The 25,729-nt window shown below is 38.4% G+C and overlaps 1 protein-coding gene across 5 annotated transcripts in view; it reads left to right on the top strand.

Annotated features, from left to right (window-relative positions):
• The window catches only part of ATRX (ATRX chromatin remodeler), a 133,347-nt gene that overhangs the window by 90,606 nt on the left and 17,012 nt on the right, over nt 1-25,729 (top strand). For 3 of the 5 annotated variants that reach the window (XM_072124093.1, XM_072124092.1, XM_072124089.1), the window contains 11 exons: nt 3,100-3,237; nt 4,317-4,492; nt 4,603-4,720; nt 6,326-6,468; nt 6,809-6,900; nt 7,443-7,615; nt 9,109-9,262; nt 12,401-12,513; nt 16,174-16,282; nt 16,741-16,918; nt 19,020-19,214. In XM_072124093.1, the coding sequence (XP_071980194.1) occupies nt 3,100-3,237; nt 4,317-4,492; nt 4,603-4,720; nt 6,326-6,468; nt 6,809-6,900; nt 7,443-7,615; nt 9,109-9,262; nt 12,401-12,513; nt 16,174-16,282; nt 16,741-16,918; nt 19,020-19,214 (1,589 nt within the window). The remainder of the gene's footprint in view (nt 1-3,099; nt 3,238-4,316; nt 4,493-4,602; nt 4,721-6,325; nt 6,469-6,808; nt 6,901-7,442; nt 7,616-9,108; nt 9,263-12,400; nt 12,514-16,173; nt 16,283-16,740; nt 16,919-19,019; nt 19,215-25,729) is intronic. The other 2 variants (XM_072124091.1, XM_072124090.1) reach the window with 2 other exon arrangements.

Below are 25,729 nucleotides of genomic sequence, written 5' to 3'. Positions count from 1 at the left end.
CAAGTCTAATAAAGAATAACTTTTATTCATGATTGGTAAGAAGACATTTTTTTGTGTATTCACACTCTTAAAAACTGCATGTGAAAGCAAAATTAACTAGCTCTGATCTAAAGTAACAATTGTCATGAACTCTATAAAGGCATGGTTATTCATGAATTCCATTCTACCCTGTGTGGTGTAAGTGTGTATGTCTGCAGCAAAATGAAAATTTAAAATTACTTTCCTTGAAGCATTGTACTTGATTGGGTTAATTTTCATGATTTGAGATTCTCTGTAAGCATTTGAAGATTGCTCCATTTAATATTATACCATTTCAAAGACTTTCTTCTGTTTATTAGAACCAGTCAATAGAAGTAACTAAGGCAAGCCTGCAGGTGGCAGTGTTTGCGCATTGCCGCCATCACAGCTCTTCGAATTGGTTTTTACCATCATAAATTTTGTTATTTATATACAGTCATAAAAACGTTTGGGCACCATTTTTAGTTATCAAACTTTGGTTTTTTGCAACAGCTATTTCAATTTGATTTATCTAATAACTGATGGACACAGTAATATTTCAGGATTAAAATGAGGTTTATTGTAGTAACAGAAATTGTGCAATATGCATTAAAACTAAATTTTAAAGGTGCTGAAGTATGGGCACCTAAACAGAATAGTGACATTGATATTTAGTAGATCTTCCGTTTGCAAAAATACCAGCCTCTAGTCGCTTCCTCTAGTTAGCTTTTAATGAGTTCCCGGATGAAGGTATTTTGACCCATTCCTCTTTACAAAACAATTCCAGTTCAGTTAAATCTGATGGTCGTCGAGCATGGACAGCCCGCTTCAAATCATCCCACAGATGTTCAATGATATTCAGGTTTGGGCACTGGGATGGCCTGAACATTGTAATTGTTCCTCTGCATGAATTACAATAGATTTGGAGCGGTGTTTTGGATCATTGTCTTGTGGAAATATCCATCCCCAGCGTAACTTCAACTTCGTCACTTATTCTCAAGAATCTGCTGATACTGAGAGGAATCCATGCGACCCTCAACTTTAACAAGATTCCCGGTGCCGGCATTGGCCACACAGCCCCAAAGCATGATGGAACCTCCACCAAATTTTACAGTGGGTAGCAAGTGTTTTTCTTGGAATGCGCCATGGATAACACCTTTCTTTATGACCAAAAAACTCAATCTTTGTTTCATCAGTCCACAGGACCTTTTTCCAAAATGAAACTGGCCTATCCAAATGTGCTTTTGCAGGCGACTCTGTATGTGGCGCGCTTGCAGAAACAGCTTCTTACGCATCATTATCCCATACAGCTTCTTCTCGTGCAAAGTGCGCTGTATTGTTGACCGATGCACAGTGACACCATCTGCAGCAAGATGAAGCTGCAGCTCTGTTGAGGGCCCTTTACTGTTCTCACCATTCTTCTTCTCTGCCTTTCTGATATTTTTCTGGGCTTAACAAGAACTGTCCATGTGTTCTTCCATTTCCTTACTATGTTCCTCAAAGTGGATACTGACAGGTTAAATCTCTGAGACAACTTTTTTTTTATCCTTCCCCCGAACAACTATCTTGAACAATCTTTGTTTTCTGATCATTTGAGAGTTGTTTTGAGGAGCCCATAACCTCATTGAGCTTTGAACTTCATAGCCAGGTGTATAGCCAGTCAGTAAAAAGTAAATCAAATCAAGTAAATCAAGTAAATTCAAATCAAGCAAATGGTAAGGGTGCCCATACTTTTGCACCGGTCAAATTTAGTTTTAATGCATATTGCACAATTTCTGTTATTATAATAAACCTCATTTTAATCCTGAAATATTACTGGGTCCATCACGTATTAGATATATCAAACTGAAATAGCTGTTGCAAAACCCCAAATTTTGATAACTAAAAATGATTAAGATTCATAGAGGTGCCCAAACTTTTTCATAGAACTGTATAGAAAGATGGATATATACATAAGACTATATCTTTATCAATCAAATGAAAGGAACAGAGATGTTTTTTATGGCTCAAAATGTATGTGCTAAAATGTATCTTTTCCATTCAGAACAAACTTGTAAGAGGGGTTGTCCACTTTCAGCAAATTGATATTTGAGTAGTGACAACTTTCTGTATAAGTTCCTTAATGGGGTATTCCCATCTGGGCATTTACATTTAATTAAATTAATTTGCCTTATGTAAACATTTCTTCAATTGGATGTTAATAAAAAAAAAATGCTCCTGTGTGAAGATAATTTCTCATAAATGTAGCCATGTTGTCCCCTAGAAACCAGATGGCTTCCTCGGATACGACCACGTCACACTCTGGCAGCGGTGGCCAGACCACCTGGATTAAGCGATCATTACCACAGGGTGGCTCTGCGACATGTCGTAACTCCCGGACATTTTATATACAATAACCTTTTGTTTCTTTGTGTACTAACTCCAGCAGAGGTGGCCGTATCCGAGGAAGCTATCTCGTTTGTAAGGGACAACATGGCTACATTTATGAGAAATTATCTTCACAAAGGAACATTTTTTTTTAATTACATCTAATTGAAGAAATGTTTACATATGGCAGATTAATGAATCTGAATGCGAGTTCTCAGACGAGAATACCCCTTTAAGTTTGTTAGATGTCTGCATGTGGATAGAAATATGTCCATGGTCGCACAGCTCTTTGCTATTAACGAGCAGTGCATAGTAATTCTCTATTATAATTCTTTATTTAAATAGCGCCTACAGATTACGCAGCGCTACACAAAGCATGACAAATTGGTCCCTGTTCCCATGGGGCTAACACTCTAAACAGCCTGCCAGTATCTTTTGAAGTGTGGGAGGACACCAGGGGACCCAGAGGAAACCCACACAAACACGGAGAGAACATACAAACTCTTTGCACATGTTGAACTGGGACTAGAACCCAGGTCCCTAGCGCTGCAAGGCAGAAGTGCTACCCACTCAGCCGTTCAGTGTTATATCACATCAACCGTGTCAGATCTCTATTCACAGGGAATTAAAAGGAATGACAGCAAGCAGAGATTTGGAAAACTCCAAGTAACTGATACAAAAAGGTGAAAATGAATTGAGGTTTTCTATTTCTAATAGTCATTATTTCCATTCTAGGCCCAGACTTTGTGATATGTGATGAAGGCCATATCCTTAAAAATGAAGCATCAGCTGTCTCCAAGGCAATGAATTCTATAAGGACAAAACGAAGGGTTGTATTGACTGGAACCCCACTGCAGAATAATTTAGTAGAATGTACGTATTTTTATTTAACACACTTTATAGCATTATTGAAGGTGCATATGTATTTTGAATACATTGAAGAACAACGGTTACCATAGTGTACAGCCGTTATATCGGGCTGTCTCTCAAAAATGTTACTTTTTGCTATTTAAAGGGAACCTACCACCACGAAACTACCTATAAAGGTAGATCGGGTGGTAGGTGGATCAATAGGACGTGAGGATAGCCCTTTTAAGGGCTAATCCTCACGTCCCCGCAATGTTTTGAAAACGTTTATTGCCCCAATATTAAAATTTTCTTATGCAGCTACTGGGGCGTGGAGTAGCCGCATCTGAGGTTACACGAGGCGGCTACTCCACGCCCCGTTAGCCTCTTTTCTCCTCCTACCAAAAATCTTCGGCGCGCAGCTACGAGGAGCTGCGCGCCCTCGTCCGGCACATCTGCTGTCTGCGCATGTGCGGTCACTGCTACGGAGTCGGAGCTGCACAGGTGCGGGCCTGCTGTTCTGTGCATGCGCAGACAGCAGATGTGCCGGACAAGGGCGCGCAGCTCCTCATAGCTGCGCGCCGAAGATTTTTGGTAGGAGGAGAAAAGAGGCTACCGGGGCGTGGAGTAGCCGCCTCGTGTAACCTCAGATGCGGCTACTCCACGCCCCAGTAGCCGCATAAGAAAATTTTAATATTGGGGCAATAAAAGTTTTCAAATCATTGCGGGGACGTGAGGATTAGCCCTTAAAAGGGCTATCCTCACGTCCTATTGATCCACCTACCACCCGATCTACCTTTTATAGGTAGATTTGTGGTGGTAGGTGCCCTTTAAACACTTTTCACACATGTTATACAAGCCAGGCGTTCCCATGATCTTCATTGTATACAGAAATGATGAGGGAACATTTTTCTTGAATAGACCTTATTACAAAGTGTACTATTGAGTTATACACATAAGGGTACCTAGAGAGACAAAAAAAAAAAAAAAAAAAAACCCGCCTATTTCTGTACATGTCAATTGTAACTTGTAAAACCACTTTCTCTTACAAATCTTGGTGTATTTGTAATTCCAGCATTTTAACTTATAAAATCTATTATTTTCAGATCATTGCATGGTTAATTTCATCAAAGAAAACTTGCTTGGCTCTATCAAGGAATTTCGAAATCGCTTCATTAATCCCATACAAAACGGGCAGTGCGCAGACTCCACCATGGTGGATGTCAGAGTCATGAAGAAACGTGCTCATATTCTGTATGAAATGCTGGCTGGCTGTGTACAGGTGAGTTATAAATCTGACATGAAGGCCTTTGTGTTGACCGGTATTTTCTAAATTGTGATTACAGTCTTAATATGCAAGCGTAGAAACTGACTTGTACCTAACTATTTCAGAGAAGAGACTACACCGCATTGACAAAGTTTCTACCCCCAAAACATGAGTATGTGTTATCAGTTCGGCTGACTCCTCTGCAGTGCAAACTCTATCGCTACTATTTGGACAATATAGCTGGTAGGTAGTATTTTTTTGATCTTTTGCCAAAAATAACTTGACCTGTAAAAAAAAAAAAAAACGTCGCAAACAATATTATACCAATAGTATTTCTCTAAAAGCTTCATTACATCCAAATACTCTTTACACAGCCGATAGTCCGTGTTGAAGGGAGTTGGACCTCCCATCAATGTGATGATAGTATATTCATAACCTCTTCTGGAGAAAAGCCTTTTGTAGCATATGGCTACTTGCTTGTCCAAAGGGTCCCACTGACAATTATCTGATAAGTTTAGGACCTATTGTAATCTGTAGTTCAGTCCGATCCTAGTAAAGTGCCTATAGATGAGCAGTGAGTGGTTGTCGCTACCATATTTACTTTTAATTTGAAAACAGAAGGATACGATAAGTATAATTGCCCTTTTGTCCCAGTGCATGATGGGCAACAGATGTGAAAGCTGGGTACAGAAAGTCTACCCTTGTCTTAATTGTTTTGATTTTAAGAACGCTTTAGATAACTTGCCAACTGGCTTTTTTTTGTCTGAATTTTTGGACGGAGTATTATCATTAGTCTGGATTTGATGGTAATAAGATACCGATTCAGGAATATTAATAAATCATGTGCATTAGTTATGCTGCTGTACCCTCAGGGAATAATGTAAGTATTCTAGTAAATTCTTCTCCCTGCTTAAAGTAGGATCATATCTTTGACTATATATATATATATATATATATATATATATATATATATATATATATATATATATATATATATTTTTATATATATATATATATATATATTTTTTTTTTTTTTATTGTTCTTTATGCTCTTCGGAAAGAATAAATACTTCATTTGCATCAGAGTTCTTCTGATTGATGGACTGAATTGTCTTTACCGGCATCCTATGACCTTTTCCTGTGATCCTCAGTCAACTACTTTTTTGTACAAATATTTGATGTGTTTATCCTGGATGTTGTTTAGATCACAAAAATCCAGGGTAATTGCATTGTGCCATAAATGTGTTGTCAGCAGACCAATTTTGGATGGCAATATGACATCCAGTGGCTTACTACAAATGTGAAAACCTCCCAAAATATTTGTCAAGCACATACATGCAGTAGTTTTTCAATTGGTAAAGATTCAACCTTGTAGACCTCTTATAGAAACTTGCTGCTCTTGTCTGTGATTAATGGGTTGCAATTTTTATCATCTATGGTGACAGTTGCATGTGTCGTAGGTATTTGTATGTTCTTAGCAGTGCTAGTGCAGCTCTGTAGATTTATTTTGCACATTAATTTTGGAAGATAAATGTGTTTGGAAGATCATGTGTTTTTTTGTTGTCTGTTTGTTTTGTGCCCTTTCCTACTATATGTCTACGGGGGAAGTTTTATTATCTTAATATTTAACCATTTATTCTAGGTCCCCAGTTGCTCTTTACTTAGCAAAGCGTACTCTTTCTGTGCACTTGAAGCATGTGGTTTTCCTCTGTGGTTTTAGATAACACACTTACATTTCAATTTTCAAAACCAGATTTCTGTATGGAGTCAAAGTGTGAAATGAAAACATATGCTTGGATATTGTAAAACCTTGCCATAGTCCCACATATAATCATTTTACCTTGACAGGTGGTGGTGGTGGTGTCGGTGGTGAGGGAGGAGGTGCAAGAGGCAAATCTGGAACCAAGCTTTTCCAGGACTTTCAAGTTTTAAGTAGAATCTGGACTCACCCTTGGTGCTTGCAGCTGGACTATATTAGTAAAGAAAATAAGGTACGGCAGATATCAGACTGCATATTTTTGTCTGTTAATTGTTTTCCCAATAAATGATGCCAAATAGTGGGTAGAATTTCTGAGAAATAATGGAAACTCCTTTTTCTTTTTTCTTTTTTTTTTCTTTTGAATATGCAGTGCTATGGATTTGACTGCTGCTCTTTCATCTGTGATCATATTTCTTTATTTCAAGATATATGCCCATTATTAAAGCTTTGTTTGAAATGATGTAAGACAGACTTTTTCCAAGTGACTAAACAGATGTGCTTGAGTTTAACACGACAGTGCCTGCTGCTGCAGAGAGATCCATTGCAGTGACGACATGAATGTGTTTTTTTAGGGTTACTTTGATGAAGACAGCATGGAAGAGTTTATTGCTTCGGACTCTGATGAATCCTCGATGTCCCTGAGTTCTGAAGAAGAAAGCACATCGTAAGCACTTTTCATAATAGTACTGAAGGGGTTACAGCCTCACAGGGACTTTCTTCCTCTTTCCCTGATGGGTACAACAATATTATGAATGCAATGAAATTGGCCTGTATGGCGGAGCAGTCTACCTACAAGAATAATTATATAGTGTTTATCATCTTCTGCCAGAAAATCACTTAACAATAACGTAATGTGAAAGATCCCCAGGAATTAGTCAAACAATCAAAGATAAATGCCAACTGATTTTACTTGTGTCCTGCCATGTTGTGCCAAAATGTGAATTAAATTATGAATCAACCGGTTACACGGTTTTATAGAAGGTATATTTACGCTGCGTGCAGGCGCTGAGCGCCTTAATTACTTTCAGATTTTTATTTTTCTTTCTTTTTCATTGTGACTAACTCATGTTTTGTCGTTCTTTGGAATTGCTGAAAATGGTATAGATGTGTGGAACTAAAAGTACCTGCATTCCCAGCACTATTTCACTAACAGGTCATTTATTGAAAGCATGGCTGTGTTACAGTATCCTCTTTTTAATTACTCAGGAAAAAGAAATCAAAGGCTAAAACCAAAAAGCAAAGCAGTTCGAGTGGAGAAGAAAGTGATAATGACGTAGAAGTGATTAAGGTGTGGAACTCCAGGTCTCGTGGTGGGAACGGAAAAGACTCCAAAGGAGAGGAAGTATCAAACACTTCTGCAGCTGTCAAAGTGGAAGAAAGTGAGTTGCTGTTATGTATTGTGTAAATGATTATCTGGAAGAGCGTGGAACTAAAATTGTAGGGTACAAAGACAAAGCATGTTTTGTATGTCGTTTTGCATCATTACAATGGATTATGAAGCAAAAAAATATTGATAAAACACAATGTAGCAAAAAACCTACTAGAAATGTTTGCTCTGTCTTTATATGTGGTATATCAAGGATAAAAGCAACATTTAAGCGTACTGTTCCATACTGAAAACCCTCTCCATAGCCGGTAAGTCTTTGCTGCATATTGCAGCAAAGGCTTACCGGTAACACCCGCGATCGGTGCCGGCACCGATCGCGGGTGGTTTTTACCGCTGATCGCCGCCATCTTTCCGTGGATCGTCGCTCCCCGTGACGTCACACACAGACCCGAAGCTACTTCGGGTTAACCCATTCATTACAATGTGCTGTCAGTAGTAAAATCCCCATATACTGCCATACCGTAGTATGGCAGTATATGATAGGATCGTACAGACACCCTAGGGTTAAAGTACCCTAGGGAGTCTGAAAAATAGTAAAAATAAAAAAAGTTAAAATAAAAAAAACCTAAAAATTCAAATCACCCCCCTTTCCCTAGAACTGATATAAATAAACAGTAAAAATCATAAACACATTAGGTATCGCCGCGTCCAAAAATGCCCGATCTATCAAAATATGATAACGGTTTTTCACTGCGTTTAACCCCGTATGGAAAATCGCGCCCAAAGTCAAATGGCACTTTTTTGCCATTTAAAAAAAAAAAAAATTCTATAAAAAGTGATCACAAGGTAGTACAGTCCTAAAAATTATAACATTGTAAACGTCATCAAAATCCGCTAAAACCCATTTTGAAGTGTAATTTGTTACGCAGAAAATAAGCCGTCACACAGCTCAGTACATGGAAAAATAAAAAAGTTACAGATTTTTGAATGTGGGGAGTGAAAAATGAAAACGCAAAATCGAAAAAGGGCTGCGGCGGGAAGAGGTTAATTTTGCTACACCAGTTTACATATTTTAACAAGCAATCTTAAATGTAACTACATGGACAGTGTTTGACACTTGGATTTTTAGATTTTAGACATTGTGAAGATTTATATAAACTACCGTAGTTGGATATTGTTACAGAAGTAATAGAAATGTTTTTTCTCTATGCTGTGTTTTTCACATGACTGGAAAATACTTCAGTCAGTCAGAGCAACTTTGATTTCCCATAGACAGTGGGGAGTGTATCAATGTGTCTACACCAGAAAACTAGTAATTTGCACATTTAATGAAGGTTTTAGACCATTTTTAGGCAGTTTTTTGACTCTGAAGAAAATAGCCAGTGCACCAGAAAATTCTATATTGTGGTGCATCAGAGTTGTCTAGTTTTTCTATTCACTTGTCTAAAAAAAAAAAAAAACAATTATTCAATTTCCTCTGTATATTTAGGACACTTGGATGTAAGAGCAAATTCTTTATCTCCCTTTTTGTCTTTTTTTCACCTGCTGACAAAGCCACATCTTCCACTCCGGGTAGCCCAGCTGCAGACTGGTACAAGGATTTTGTGACTGATGCCGATGCAGAAATGATGGAACATTCTGGAAAAATAACGGTTTTGTTTGAAATTCTTCGCATGGCGGAGGAGCTCGGCGAGAAAGTGTAAGTTTGTATTTTTTCAGTTTTCTTCACTTGACTTAGTAATGTGTGTTTTGCCAATGAACTTCCACGTATGTTTATCAGCCTCTAAAACCGAAATGCTACTTTGAGGATGCGTTCACATGTGATTTAGGATGCTTCTAGACGCATGCGTCAGACAATGTGTTTTACATGTTGCCATGCGCTTAGCTGCTTTGAAAGTGTTTTTCCACGTTTGTTTAGCTTTCAAAGCAAACAAATGCAGTTAACATTTAAAATGCATGCGTTTCGATGCGTGGCCAAAATAGCCATGTGTGAACGCATCGGTGCAGTTTTTTTTTTTTTTTTAAAGTGATCCGTTGTGCAGTTTTTAATGTTTCTTATTTTTGTTTTCATTTATCAATTGTCTGGTGTTGTCTCACAAGTGGAGCCAGTCCAATACAGAGCTAGTGTCAGGTGTATATTAACCACTTACACACAAATATTACAGTGGCTTGTAGGTGCTCCCCTCCCTCTACCCCAACAAATAGACTTCCTGTGCCATTTACTGAGGCATCCAGTTGTTCCTGTAGCAAACCTGAGGTCTGATGAAGGACCCCAGGGCTGCCCTATGTTAGTGCCTCCTAGATCCTTAGTATGGCAAAACCAACTATAAAACTATGTCAAAATCTCCCCCATGTATAGTATTGCCGTGTCTGTACTACAAGTCCTTACCATTATTGGACTTGCACGGCAAAAAAAATTAAAAATGATTAATAAAAAAATGTATGTGCCCTAAAATGATACCATTCAAAAGATATCTTGGTACAGTATACTTGGTGAGTATACAAATAGACTCTGAATGGCAATTAAAAATTAAGAGTTATGCTATTTTGAGATTGCTAGATTATGTTTCCTAAAATAAGGTTTTATTGTACAAAACTAGTAAAATAAAAGCAAAAATATACAAATTTGGTATTGCGGTAATTGTACTGACTCGTCAAATAAATTTAACGCATTTGAGTATATGGTGAACACACAAAAAAAAAAAATTAATTACAGCGTTGATGGTTTTTGTTTGCAACCGCTCCACATAAAAAGTTAATACATTTACAGCAATAGGGCTTAGCCACCCCAAAATAGTACCACTTGAGAAATGCATCTCATCCCACAAATAATAAGCACTTGCATGGCAACATTAAACTGGCTAATGCTTGGCCCTCCTTCCCTTCTGTGTCTCAATGTACACCCCTACAACAAGAAATGTCCTCAAGTGGGGTGTCTCTGTACTCTGGATACCAAATTTTAATATGGGTTTTTATCTCTTGTGAATGTGTACATTTATAGTTCTAAATGCACGTGTTACCTTTTGGACCATTATAAATTTCACTTCCATTTTTATTTTAGTACTATGAAAATCTCGGTGTTTACAATCTTCTTAAATGCTGTTTATGATAGTTTGAGTGGTGCAGATTTGAAAATGGCTTGATATATAGGGGGCTTCTAATATTATATATTTCAAATTTGATGAAAAACAATGATTCCCAAAAAAGTCATTTCTGAAATCTCCTTGAAAATGGGGAAAACGAATGTTCGATTTGTAAGACATGTGACAAATTATCCAGACATTTAAAAAATTATGAAAACCTATATAAAGAATTATTATTATTATTAAGCAGACATATTGGAAATGTTATTCAGAAACTCATTTAGGTGGTAAAACTGCCTGAAAACTAGATAATTTTGAAAATGGCAAATTTTTTAATTTTTTAAAAAATACAAAATTTACCATTAAAAGGAAGTACACCACGTGACGAAAAAAAAGTGAAAAAAAAATTATAACCATAAAACACAATGGACTCAATGGATGTCAGAATACAAAAAATGGGGCAGAACCTTAAGCTATAAACTGGCCACATCCTGAATGGATTAATAACTGCAGGCCTGCGCATGAACGTGTAATGAACTGAAAAAAAAAAAGTTTCATTTACATATCAAACACAATCCACAGTCCATTGCGTATACAAAATCTCATTCGGTGCAATGCAAATGATTCTGAAAGAGCGAAAACCACTATGGAAGGAGTCTCTGAAACGTTGCTGGCATTATACAAAAGCCTACTATAGAGCACCACATCAAACATCTAATCATTTGGATTGTAAGAGGATTTCTATAATCCCATAGACTGAGATCCATACCGATCGTTATATATGAATTGGAGTGGTGCCGTCGGGTTTCTCTTTGGAATCATTTGTGTTGCACCATGACCATGTTTTTTTCAGCTTATTACACGGCCACGTGCACGCCTGCAGTTGTTAAAGAAAAATATTTGTATACCGCACATCAGAACTATAGAATTGTGAGCAGGCTATTAAAAGATTGTGGTGCTAAATGAGGCGTTATTGTGTGCACGTTGTCAACGTAGCAATATTTTGGAGCAAGGGCCCTTGCTACCACCAATGTTAACAGTTTCGAAAATTCTAAGATGTCGGATTGCTGTATTCTATTCGCCATATAAGTATTATGTTTTGAAATAGAATCCGTCAGGCAAATTAACCCCCAAAACTAAATATATTTTCATAAATTGCCATTAGAAAGCATTGCCCCTATCCCTTCATTGTACCTCTACATGCCTGTAAACTCAAACTATCAGCTGTAAGCACATGACCTGAGAGAGGTCCAATGAATTATTATATTCAGTGGTCCAGCTTATTCACGAGTGGGAGCTGCCCACTACATAATGATGTGACACTCCTGGTGCTGGCTCCTCTATTCTTCCTGGTTTTGGCGCCCACTCCCCCTGCAGCCGAGGGTGCCGCCGAGGTCTGTGTCAGCAGATAAAGCAGAAGTACTATCTATGCTTTACTATACATTACACACTGACCTGAGCATTGGGAAGAGAGTGGAGCGGGAACAGCAGTGACATCACTTTCTCTCTCTGTGTGATCAGCCTCATTTGCAGAATTAGAGACCTAATGGGTGTCCTTTAAGTGATCAAGTACTTTTGTTTTTTAATATATATTTATAAACATTTCAGATTGTTCAATATTTTATAAAACAATTAATTGAAGGCTCTTCTTTACTGCCATACCTCTTATATATTTAAAATGTGGCTTATTGTAAATTCATTTTAATATATCTGTTAATTATATCAATTTTTACACCAATTTTCTGTTGCTTCAGTTTAGTTTTTAGTCAGTCTCTTATATCCTTGGATCTGATTGAGGACTTCTTGGAATTGGCAAGTGTAGATAGAACGACAGAAGATGCGGAGTCCAAACCAGTTGTTTACAAAGGTATTTATGCTGTGAACTTTGTATTTTTTTGGTGGTTTTTAATCTACCATCACAATCAAGAATGATAAACCAGGGGCATTTACTCATTTATACAGGCTCTATGACTGGTAAGCTTCTTAAATTTGTTATCCATGACCTCTTTCTTTATAAAATCAACTTTTAAATTTATGCTTGATTGGCTACAATGTGATCTGGTTTTACAGACTGTTAGGCTGTTTCAGCCGTCCCCCTGCTCCCTCAGTACTTGTGCAGTGAACACTTTCTGCTGTAATCTTGGTGCCGAGGTAGCTGGGGAAGAGTGAGACCGTGTAACAGTCTGTAAATGCAGATGACAAAGGGGCTAAAGTAGCCTCTCAGACTTATAAGCATAATTTTAAAAGTTGATTTTAGAAGGAAGGTGGTCATGGATAAAAAAAAAAAAAAATACAAGAACATAACCATAGTCAAGGTGCTTTGATCTATGAGTAAGTGTCCCTGGTTTATCACTATTGATTTTGATGGTAGATTTCCTTTACAAGATGAATTTGTGGTAATGTTTGTTGCATGGAAATACTTTAACCAGGCCCTTTTTCGTTTTTCATTTTTCACTCTCCATCTCCAAAAACCCATAACTTTTTTTTATTTTGCATAGATTTAAAAAAAATTAAATCTTCCTGTACGAAAAAGTGTAATTTTCCATTTTGGGCGCTATTGGGTTAAACGCCAGGAAAAAACTTTATTATAGCTTGCCTAATCAGTATCTATCAAAATATGTGTAATGCTGCATAATCTGTGTGAGTTTTATAAAGAAAGGGATTATTATTATTATACGTCAGACCTTTTGGGACGCGGCGATACCGAACATGTTTGATTTTTAATAATTATTTATTATTTCAGTTCTAGGGAAAGGGGGGCCTGATTTGAAATTTTTTTTTTTACTATTTTTTACCCTAGAGTACAGAAACATCACGTGGTCGATTGATCTAACGTTTTCTTGGTAGAAGAAGAAACGAATCATTCAAGAAAGTCTACCATTTGATATGCTGCATTATGAACCAAACATACCTTGAGAATGCTGTAGTTACACTGATGCGGAATCATATTCAGCAAAATCCCTGAGTTGAGTGGTTTTGATGAAAAAACAATTATATAATTCAGGGCCTTGGGAAATCTGGATCCACATTACACACAAGTTTTCTGAACAACCAAGACAGGACTAATCAACCTGAGCTGGATGACTCATACACAGCAGCTGGGGAATGGTGCAGCAATTGATTATTCTGCCTGGCAGGAAGAGCACTCCGTTGCAGTGCATAACTAATGTGAAAGGAAAAGTGCAGAGCCCAGGCTCAGAAGCCACAGAGCTTCATTATCATGATTTTATAATTATTTTTTTTAGCAAAACCACTTGGCTCAGGGATCAAACAGGATATGATTCTGCATCAGTGTAGTTACAGCATTCTCATGGCATGTTTGGTTCATAATGCAGCAAATCAAATGGTAGGTTTCCTTAAAGGGCAATTTTAGTGTGCAGTTTTAGTATTGCTGGTTGTTGGGCGTAAAATCTGGCACCTCTTGTCAATACCCCTCATCTGCCACTCAGATGGTGATACTCTGGTCATCATATATGGTTCAGCCAGTCTTCTGCTTAATAGCTGTTGAGTGGACAAGAACTGTATTGTTTTCTTTCCTATAAAATGGTTTTATTTGTGGGGAGAACAGTTTCCTTAATCGTTCTCTTATTTAGGAAACAATGGATATCATTTATAGTCACAGCATGCAGTGATGCATGAATTTACAGTAAATGCAAAATAATTGAGATAATGTAGTGGCTATAGTTTCCTACCAGTCAGCTGTTTAGTTTATGCATGCTTTAGGTTCATGGGCAGGTTTTTTTTTTGCATCTGACATCTGTTAAGAGCCCATAATTATTAGTCTAATTAAGCACAAGCAGCTGGTCTACATTTCAGTCAAAAATAATTAGACCTTGAAGGCAATTGCATTTACTACAGTTTGCAAATTGTGTTGAGGAAACCGTATCTCTTTCTAATTAAAAGCATATCTTCAGTCGCTTTTGTTTAGAAGTTGAAGCACATACAGCACCACAAGGGAGCTACGAAGCAGTCCAAAGTGTGATACGGCTACTCTTCATTTCAGGATATTTTCACACATGTCAGTAGAAATTTCTGAGCAGATCACTCCTTCAGAAGCTGCACCATTATTACATTGGCTTAGTCTGTTATTGCAGCTTAGGCCGGCGGCACATGTGGTGTTTCGAACCTGTTTTTGGGCCGTTTTCAAAACCTTAGTCCCCATTCCTGTTAAAGGAAATCTACCATTAGAATCAAGCATGATACTCTAGGAGAACTTACTCTTAGAATCAGGCACCATGACTAAGATAATCTTCTTATATTTGTTATCCATGGCCTCTATTCTTCTAAACTAAACATTTCAAATTATGCTAATAAGCCCAAGGGGCTCTGGTGGGTCTTTCCACAGTGCTTTAGTACCACAGGCTGTGAGAATAAGAACATGGGGGACATTTACTATGGTGTTTCCGCCAGTTTTGTGGCGCTCTCACCGCATCTTCTGCTCTCCTACCTATTTATTAGCTGTCGGGGACAGAAAAAATTTACTTTTTCCATCTGCTCCGACTCTTCTCCGAAAAGGGGAGTGGCTTTGGCGGAGTGGAAACTCAGACACAATTAATATGTGTCGCAGCCCTTTTTGGGCGCTGTAAACTGGCGGAAAGTAGACCAAAAGAAAACTGGTCTAGCAGGGACTGTTGGACACATTTCTGGTGCTCGGGACAGATTTTGGTCCCAGGGACAAAAAATGGTCTCGGCGCCAGAAATGTCTCTGCACAGCTCCACAATATTAAATGTGTATCTTCTTTCCGAGAGCAGGTCGGTAACAAAGCCAAAGCAGACACTGACACTTTAAGTAAATGTCCCCCCATGTGTCTCTCTCTCTCCCCCTCCTCCCTCTGCCTTTGTTATAGCAGCAACAGGAGGGGAAGCCTGCTCTGCTCATTGTAACAACCAAGACCTTAGTAAAGAAATCTGGAAACAACCACCAGAGCCCCACCAGGTTCATTAGTTCATTAGTGTTATAATAATATAATAACACAGTACCATCCACAGCCCACATAAGAGGTGACCCTGTATTGGCAACGCTTTTTCCCTCCCGTCTCACATCCCGAGTGCATTTTGGTTAGCATTTTGAGAATCGGCCCACCCCATGTTGCTGGTTCATAAGCAGTTTTTTCAGATGCACTAATATCAGTGATGGCGAACCTATGGCACGGGTGCCAGAGGTGGCACTCAGAGCCCTTTCTATGGGCACCTGGACCATCACCCCACCGCAGACTCCACAAGACAGGACTCAAGGCCTCTTCTCTTGCTTTCTATTGTATTGCTGTTCTCAGGTGCCTATACAATTTAAACATGTGACAGAGCAGAGAGTAATAAGTTACTGTTTGAATTGTCGCATCGACACTTTGCGAAAAATATGTAGGTTTTGGATGTAGTTTGGGCACTCGGAGTCAAAAAGGTTTGCCATCACTGCACTAATTGAATGATGAAATGGAGTAGTGTTTTGGTATTTTGCTAAAATTAAATTTTTTGCTACTTGGTAGAAGTTTCTAAGTCTAAATATGTAAAATGTAAACTTGTTTTGTAGGTGATGGAAAGTGGTTTAGAAACATTGATTACTACCGATTAGATGGTTCAACAAGTGCTCAGACACGCAAGAAATGGGCTGAGGAGTTCAATGATGTGACTAATGTTAGGTAAGGTTTAATTCAAAATTCAAAGGGGTTGTCCGAAACGAAGTTAAAAAAAAAAAAAAAACCACAAATAAACAAGATGAATGGGAAGTGGGCTGCATAAAATAAAATACTAGCACTTGCCTTGTCCTGCGCTCTGTGTCCCGCACCGCGCTCTCTCTGTGCCTTGGCCCTGTTTGTTTGTAGGGGCACAAAAGCTTTCAGCCAACAGGGCACGCCCACCTGTCAACATGTCCCAGCACCTGATACAGCGCTGGGGTAGTGGTTGAGTGGTTGTGCCTGACTGGCCGAAAGCTGCAAGAGAGGTGCTTTCGTGCCCCTGTAAACAAGGGGCACAGGAGAGCAAAGCTGGGCAAGGTAAGTGCTATTTTTCTTTTTGTTTGTTTTTAATGAAACCCTCCCTTGGCCACCTCGTGATTTTTTTTTTTTAATCATTTTATCCTCCTTGTGTGTTTTGCCAGGGGGCGTCTGTTCCTGATTTCTACAAAGGCTGGATCCCTGGGCATAAATCTTGTGGCTGCAAATCGTGTGATCATCTTTGATGCATCGTGGAATCCATCATATGATGTACAGAGTATCTTCAGGGTATATCGATTTGGGCAGACCAAAGCTGTCTTTGTGTACAGGTTTTTGGCACAGGTTTGTTTTTATGCAATTACTTCTAATTTATTAATATGTACATGTTTAATACCTACCCTAAATTACTAGTTAAACTATTACTAAGGGGTATTCTGAGAATATGAACATTTGATTCAAAACCTATAATGCTATAAATGAATACAACAAAACTCAATGTCATTAATCATAAAATTGAGCTTTAAGTACTTCGCTTTTATTATTTTCAAAATTTGGGCTTTCTAAAGTTGCCAGAGTTGTCTCCAAGATGGTTGCCACAGGATACTACAACTCCCAAGAGCCCTCAGTTACAGCTGATCCCAGAAATGTTCTGACAGTCTTGCTGCCATAGTACTGATGTGTGTGTAACTGCTATCACTGCACATTTCCCCACTGAGATGGTGTCTCAACACAACACTGACCTTACTTATGTCACAGCATGTGACACACCCCTACCAGTATCACTTACCATGTAGGTAGGAGTATATCAGTATGACCTACCATGTGCTGATTGCCTCCATGTACATCATCATCCAGTTCCTTCCATGTAAAAAAAAAAAAACTTTCCCCTCAAATACGGTTCCATGTAAATAATGGGCTTTATGCAGCATTTGGTATGGTTGCTTTCTTCCATAAATTCCATAAAAAGTGCCACACCCAGCTACAGTTTGTGCTGTAGAACAATGAATGTAGCTGAGCTGCAATACCATGTATTACCTGTTTATGGAAGGTGGCAGACATGTTTTTCAAATCCAAGATAACCACTTATATCCACCAACAAGCAAAATAAAAAAAAACACTGGCTCAACACACAGGGCTACATAAAAGGCACTCCCTGAATCCTTCCAACATAGTCCCATGTAAATGCATCCCTCCTGCCCCTCCAGCTTTCTAACTGCAGTGCCATGTAACTACATCAATCCAAACCATAACATGCAAACCCATGTAAATACACTGTGTTTGTCCCTTCAGCCCCAATAAGTGACATTGTCCATTCCCCTGCATATCCAGTCCTGCCTTGCCTCACACAATCACTTTTCACCTCCATTAGTTTCTCCGCCCCTCAGCGCAGATATATCTGAGGCTTCTCTGCTCCACCCCCTTATTCTGTAGGGCCCTGCCCTCATTGATATCAAACCCACTGCCAGGCAGACACAGTGATAATTACAGAAGAAGCAGCCTCATCTGACCTGTCTACTCTACTGGGAGAAAATCAATGGACAAATTAAAGTGCCAGTTATATCATTTTTCTACTAGGCAGAGCATTTTTAAATAACAAATTACATATGGGAATGTGTTTTAATGATCCATTTGAATATTAATTATCCCTTTTCTGGGAATACCCTTTTAAAGTAATTTGAGTGCAACTTATGGTCTCTGAAAATGGAGACCAACATAGGCTTGGGCTTTATTCTGTTTAAGATCTTTAATAGCACTTTATGGCATTTTGTTTCTTGGTGCATTCAAGACAATAACCCCTTTAAAGGACTAGTATCACCAGATCAAGGATTGTAAACAAAACACACTGACTTACTGGTGTGTGCCCCCTCTGGCAGGATCTGCTATTCTTTTAGCTTCTTGTGCCATTGTTTTTTTTTTTAAGAAAAAAGGGCTTTTAAATTATGCAAATGTAACTGCAGGGCTTTAGGCTCCATAGGAGTGAAAACAAGGGGATAAGAAGCTAAAATAACAGCAGATCCTGCCAGAGGGGGCGCTCCCCATTATGTCGGTGTGCTTGGTTTACAATTCTTGATCTGGTGAACTTGGCTCTCCTACCACATCCATTCCAGTGTTGGCACTTGATGTTCTTATTTAGCTTTGTCACAGCAGCTGATCACTGTCCTCATTTATGACCTCTACACAAACACCATATCACTGCAGAGTCAAACCAGTGATGTCCCAAAAATGTAGAGGTCACTGATGAGGCCTGTGGTTTTTAAGAGTACATGAAAACATTTGTATGATTGCAATTATTTAGATGGTACTACTTTTTATAAATTTTTCTGTGTAATGGCTAGCATTTGTAAGAACTTATCGCTTATGCTATGTGGGCAATGTATGTTAGTCCAAAGTGTCTGAGAAATATCTTCTGTTTCTATAATGGAGTAATTTGTTACATTTACAGGGTACCATGGAAGAAAAAATCTATGATAGACAAGTTACCAAGCAGTCACTCTCATTTAGAGTAATTGACCAGCAACAGATTGAACGCCACTTTACCATGAATGAGCTCACAGAACTTTACACATTTGAGCCAGATCTTATAGATGACCCCAACACTGAAAAGAAGAAAAAGAGAGAAATCCCAAAGCTGCCAAAGGTGAGAGGATCAATCTATAATGGGAACTTGGGCTATATATTAGTCATTCTGCTAAACAGTATAGTGTGAGGGTGCGGTCACATATTGGGTTTAAAAACGCATAGCAACATCTGAAGAGAGATTTGCCTAGTTAAACAGCTGTTAACAGTTGCGTTTACAAAACGCATGCATTAACACATTCACACATGCGTTAACGCAAGCGTTACCATTTGCGTTTTGTAAACGCAAGTGTTAGCAGCCGTTTAATTAGGCAAATCTCTCTTCAGCTGTTGCTATGCGTTTTTAAATACATGCGTTAAACGCAACGTCACACGAGGTGGTTTTTGGTGAAGTTTTGTCAATTTCACAGGTGAAAGACTTGAACTGAATGGGTGAATTTGATTTTGAAAGAGAAAGCTGTTCAACAAATGTCATTCACCTGTTGATTTGATGTTTTTCACTTGTTAAAATAAGTAATACCACCCCAAAACTAATTGCGATGCAGTTTTAACTGCAACGTGTGACTGTACCCTCAAGCTACAAGAGGTTCTCCACCTGATAGCCCTTTACAGTGATGATCTTCAGAATGATTTATAAGTGGTTTATTTAAAGCAGAAGACCTTTGTGGTAAAGTATAATCCACAACAATCTACTGATAGTCTTTATTTTCAACTGAATAAATGATGGTCAGAAAACTATAGTATTTTTAGTGACTTGTTGACCTGCTTTCTGAGCCATTAATAATCAAAGTAAAATCTGTTCTTGTTCCTGCATTGAATTTGCTAATAATATGCACTCTGCAGACAGTCAAACAGCTCCGCTATGAACTCGCACATATTTTCTGTTAATAAGAATACAGGGTTCAGTCTAAATACAGATTAAACCCGTTAAGGACACATTTTTTTCGTTCATTTTTCACTCTTCATTTTCAAAAATCTATAACTTTTTCATTTTTCAGTGTACAGAAGTGGATGAGGGTTTGTTTTCTGTGTAACAGATTTTACTTCTCAGTGACGTTATTTATTATTCCATGCCCTGTACTTGGAAGCTGGAAAAAATTCCAAATGTGGTAAAATTGGCAAAAAAAACAACATTTACGTCACTTCCTTGTGGGCTCAGTTTTTACGGCTTTCACTGTGCGCCTAAATGATACGTCTACTTTATAAATTTGGTATTACCGTGATTGTACCGAACAAAAGAATACGTTTTTTTGTGGCTTAATACATTTAAAAAATTAAGAATTGAAAGATGTAAGCCATCTTCTGATGCTAATAACGTTTTATACATCAGTGTACGGAGCTGAAGGACTGTGTGACCTTTTGATTGCATTTTTTTATGTGATGGTGTAAAGGGGAATGGTGTAAAAGTGGTGTTTCAGACATTTGGACGCTTTTTTCCGTTATGGGGTTCACCGCTGGGCATAAGTTTTCATATTTTTATAGATCTGGCATTTTGTGACTTTTTTTTTTTACTGGTTATTTAGTTTTATATCAGTTCTGAATTTTAAGTTCTTTTTATTTTAACTTTTTAATTTATTTTTTAAAACCCTAGATCAGTGATGGTGAACCTTTATGGAGACAGAGTGCCCAAACTACAACCAATACCCATTTACATGTCACAATGTGCCAACATGACAATTTAAGTAGTAACTTATTGATCCCTGCTGTATCACAGGTTTCAATCCTGTTGTCCTGAGTTCACCAATACAATAGAAAAATAATGAAGAAAATTGGATTGTAGCTTCTCACCAGGGTCCCCTGTAGAGGAAGAATCAGGGGACCCAGAGCAGGAGCTACAACGATAATCCAACTCTATCCACACCTTCGCCCTCCTCCTGTAGTCCTGGCAGCCAAGGATATTGCTTTAAAATAGCGCTGAGCATGGCACGTCCTGGCCTGTCTTGGATCACAGGAGGAAGCTTTGAGTCGTATCTAGCAAACTCTGTTGGCCTGAAGCCCTGGGTGCCCACAGAAAGGGCTCTGAGTGCCACCTCTGGCACCAGTGCCATAGGTTCGCCTCCACTGCCCTAGATGGTCTGATCGTTCCTACCATATACTGCAATACTCCTGTAGAATACTCCCAGAGTAGAAGGCCATGGAGGCTGCTGTGATTGTTTTATGTGGTCAGTTTGCTAATTTTAAGTAGCTTAAGGACCTTTCATGTCACCCTGGTCACATGACATTAGGCCATGCCCCCTCGACTCACTCCAAAGATGCATAGATACCAGGCCAGATTATAACTCTGATTTTATGTGGATCTGAGGGGAATTGTTTTTAGCTAAAAGCAGGGTGTCAGATAGTTACTAGGGCTCTACAGGAACCTGCCACTACCTGTATTTGTGAAAAATGTGGTGACAGGTTCCCTTGAGTAAAATAAAAATACTAGATACTTGTATTATTGGCCAAACACTATCAAAATATTTGGCTCGAAATTATCAGATGGCAGGACACATGCTTAGTAATCCTGTGATTTAAATACCTCTATAATGAGAAGGATTTGGGGGTTCTGACACCCCCCTCCCTCCCTCCCTCTGTTCCAGTAACCCGTGGTGGTACCGATGATTGATTAGTTATCACCTGTCGTACTGTTTAGTTAGCAGATTTTTTTGCAAAAGATCTGAACTCTCATTCTTTATTCAAGGCAGTTACAGCTGTAAGGGTGAAGACACACGTGGCGTTTTTGGGGCGTTTTTGGGCCGTTTTTACTAAGTGCGTTTTCAGATCGTTAAAAACGCATGCGTTAAAAAACGCATGCGTTAAAAAACGCATCCGTTTTTTAAAAACGCATGCGTTTTTTGAAAACGCATGCGTTTTTGTCCGTTTTTCATTGCGCAATTTCGGAAAAACTGACAAAAACGCATGCGTTTTCAAAAAACGCATGCGTTTTTAAAAAACGGATGCGTTTTTTAACGCATGCGTTTTTAACGATCTGAAAACGCACTTAGTAAAAACGGCCCAAAAACGGCCCAAAAACGCCACGTGTGTCTTCACCCTAAGGGTGAAGACACACGTGGCGTTTTTTAGGCCGTTTTTGGGCCGTTTTTAGTTTTGCGTTTTCAGATCGTAAAATAACGCATGCGTTTTTGAAAGGTTTGACCAATTATCTTAATTCAAACTGGTCAAAAACGCATGCGTTTTCAAAAAAACGGATGCGTTTTCACCCTAAAGGTGAAGACACACGTGGCGTTTTTAGGCCGTTTGTAGTAGAGCACTTTTAGATTGTTAAAAAACGCATCCGTTTTTTTAAAAATGCATCTGTTTTTTGAAAATGCATGCTTTTTTGTCAGTTTTCCCGAATTTGCGCAATAAAAACTAACAAAACCGCATGTGTTTTCAAAAATGTTAACAATCTGAAAACGGCCTAAAAACAACACGTGTCTTCACCCTAAGGCCGGCGCCCTGTGTGGCGCCGGCCTAAGGCTTATTCCATGTGCAACTGCCAAACCAAGTGCTCAAATATATGGGGCGTTTGAGAGAGGCTATTTCACTTGATGACTACCTTAAAGTGGTAGTAATTATCCATTTTTCCAATATACATTATGTATCAATTCCTCGCTGTTTCCAAGATCTTTGCTTGATGTCATTCTGTGAGATGTTTGAGTCTTGTTCATGTGATGTCTCACAGGTGCACGCTCTGATTACTGTACTGTTAAATTAACGAGCTGTGCACCTGTGTGACATGACCAAGGACAGATTTTTATCCACTTGAAGTAAACATTGAAGCATCCTATAGAATGACAGCAAGGAATTGATACAGAAAGTAATTATTTGCAGAAAGTTAAAATGCTATGTGCCGATTTTTATATGCAGAAAATTTGCAGCCTAATACAATTGCTGGAAAATATATGATCCTCCACGTGTCGTTTAACCCCTTATCACCGACACTAGTTTTCAGCTCAATGACCAGACTCGATTTTTCAAATCTGACAAGTCTCACGATAATTGGTTATAACTTCGGAACGCTTTAACATATCCCGGTGATTTTGAGAATGTTTTCTCGTGACACATTGTACTTCATGTTAGTTATAAAATTTAAGTGATAAGTTTTGCGTTTCGTTCTGAAAAAAAGTGAAAATTTGGCAAAAGTTTGTAAAAATTCTTCATTTTCCAAGTTTGAAATGTTCTGGTTTCCAGACAAGATGTAAAACTACCCAAAACGTTTGATAATTAACATTTACAGAATATCTGCTTTATGTTGGGATGATATTTTATGCTTCCGGTCATTTTTCTAGGATGTTATGAGGTGCAGAACTTTAGGTGCGATTTTTCTTATTTTCATGAAAATTGCCAAAACTCACATTTTGAGGGACAACTCAGCTTTCAAGTGACTTTGAGAGGCCTAAATAATAGTAAAACCCCATAAATTACCCCACTATAGAAACTTCACCCCTCAACGTATGTAAAACAACTTCTATTAAGTCTATTAACCCTTTAAGTGTTTCACATGGGTTAAAAAATATGGACCTGCGATTTAGAAACTATTGAATTTTTTTGGAAAATACATTCATTTAGGCCAAAACTGAAATTTTCAGAATAAATTAAATGATGAAACGCACTGCAACGCTTGATGCCCAATTCCTCCCGAGTGTACTGATACCACATATGTGGTGGTAAACTTATGTACAGGCGCACGGCCAAGTATAGAATGAATGGAGGCGCCATTCACAGCAGATTTGTATTGTCACATTGTATGACCTATACATTTTTATTTTTTTTGGTAATACAAACAAATGAGGGCTTATTTTTTATGGGATGAGATACAATGTATAGATAATTTATTTTGGGAGTCTAAAGCTTATTCTTGAGATTTTATTAACTATTTCAAGGGGGACACAAACAAAATCATCAATTTTTATTTTGGATTGTTAGCATTTTTTTTCCCCCGCTCACCGTAATGTAAAAATAATATTTTAACTTTATTCTCTGGTTCACTACGATTGCGGTGATACCTCATTTATATAGTTTTTCTTATTTTTGCTTATTTTCCTGAGCAAAACCAATATTGGAGAAAATCGCATTGTTTTTACTATTGACAACTTTTCAGGGCCATAACTTCTGTATTTTTCTGTTGTCAGATCTGGTTGAGGGCTTATTTTTTGCGAAAACAGTTGTTCTTTTCAGTCGTATCATATTAGGGAACGTAACTTTTTTTGATCACTTTTTAGAACATTTTTTGTGATGGTGTTTGATGAAAAATTGTGTATTATGGGAAGTTTTCCAAGTTTTTTTTTTTTTTCATCGTTCACCGAGCGGGTTCAATATTGATTTAGATTTATTGTACAGATTAATACGGACGTGGTGATACCAAATATGTATGTTTTTGTGTTTTATTTACTGTATATGCATTTTATGTGTTACTGGGGAGATTATGGGACTTTTATTTATTTATTTAATTATATTATAAAAAGTTTTAATTTTTTTTTTTTTTAAACTTTTTTACATTTTCTACTTCTTGGCTTGAATAAGCGATCATCCGATCGCTTATTCAAGCCTTTACACTGCAATACACTTGTATTGCAGTGTATAGTGTAAGTAACTGAGCATGCTGCGAGAAGAGGAGCCGACAGCCTCGGGTCACTCGTCGGGGACCCGGGGCAGCGGCAGGAGGGATCGGATCCCCGGGTAAGCACACCGGGGGGGGGGGGGGGGTCCGATCCACGGGGGACACACTTGCACGAAAATCATCTTCTGACGCGGCGCCGTAGAAAGGCGTCGCGTCAGAAGAAGTACCCTTAATGACCGCCGTAGAATCCAGATAGGGCGGTCATTAAGGGATGAATTGTTGCCGCTTACACTGTGCAATTCAAATGTTGCAATGAAATGGTTAAGCTCCATCCCACCATTGCCACAGAAACCAGGCATGAAACAACTCATCAGAAACCATCAGAGGATTTAGTCTGGTTTCTGATGGTTGTGGCGTTACTGCTGGGGTAAGTTCTATAGCCATTCCACTACATGTGCAGTTTTTGGTTTCACATCTTTTGAAGGTTTTAGCTTATGCAACATGCTTACTCTTACAGTAATATGGCTTTTACATGACAGGTCAGGAAATAGATTCCCATCTCTACTATGAATGTTGTAATGTTTTGCTGAGCATAGTCTCGTGTATATTGGCATCTGTTGGTTGTCCACATAAAAGAAATTATGTAATTTGACTAGTTGGCACCTAACCAGAGTACAAGGATGGGCAGTTGTGTTGTGACCTCTGCAGCTCTTTCACCTTGGATTCAGAGGAGAACATATTGCAGAGTGTTTTGGCAATGCTATTGGTAACTATTGGAACAGCATGATCGGGTCTCCTTCAGACGTGACTTTTAGGAACTTCTGTTTTAAAACAAATACCAAGAGCTTTCATGTGTGTCCAGTAAAAAGAGAAATCTAAAAACCTGCAGAAAAACAGCCTACTGCAGGAGTAGTACAGGCTACTAGACGTCTGCTGAGCATATTCCAAGAGTAATTCTTTCCTTTTCACTTCAGAGGTTCTTTGAAAGGTAACCTGCTACCCGTGCTATTACCCTCCTCCCCTTCCTTCGAGCA

Source organism: Engystomops pustulosus, chromosome 9 (assembly GCF_040894005.1).
Source record: "Engystomops pustulosus chromosome 9, aEngPut4.maternal, whole genome shotgun sequence".
NCBI classification, from domain to species: Eukaryota; Metazoa; Chordata; class Amphibia; order Anura; family Leptodactylidae; genus Engystomops; species Engystomops pustulosus.
The sequence above is the reverse complement of the archived record's forward strand: the minus strand, read 5'-3'. Positions and strand labels throughout refer to the sequence as shown.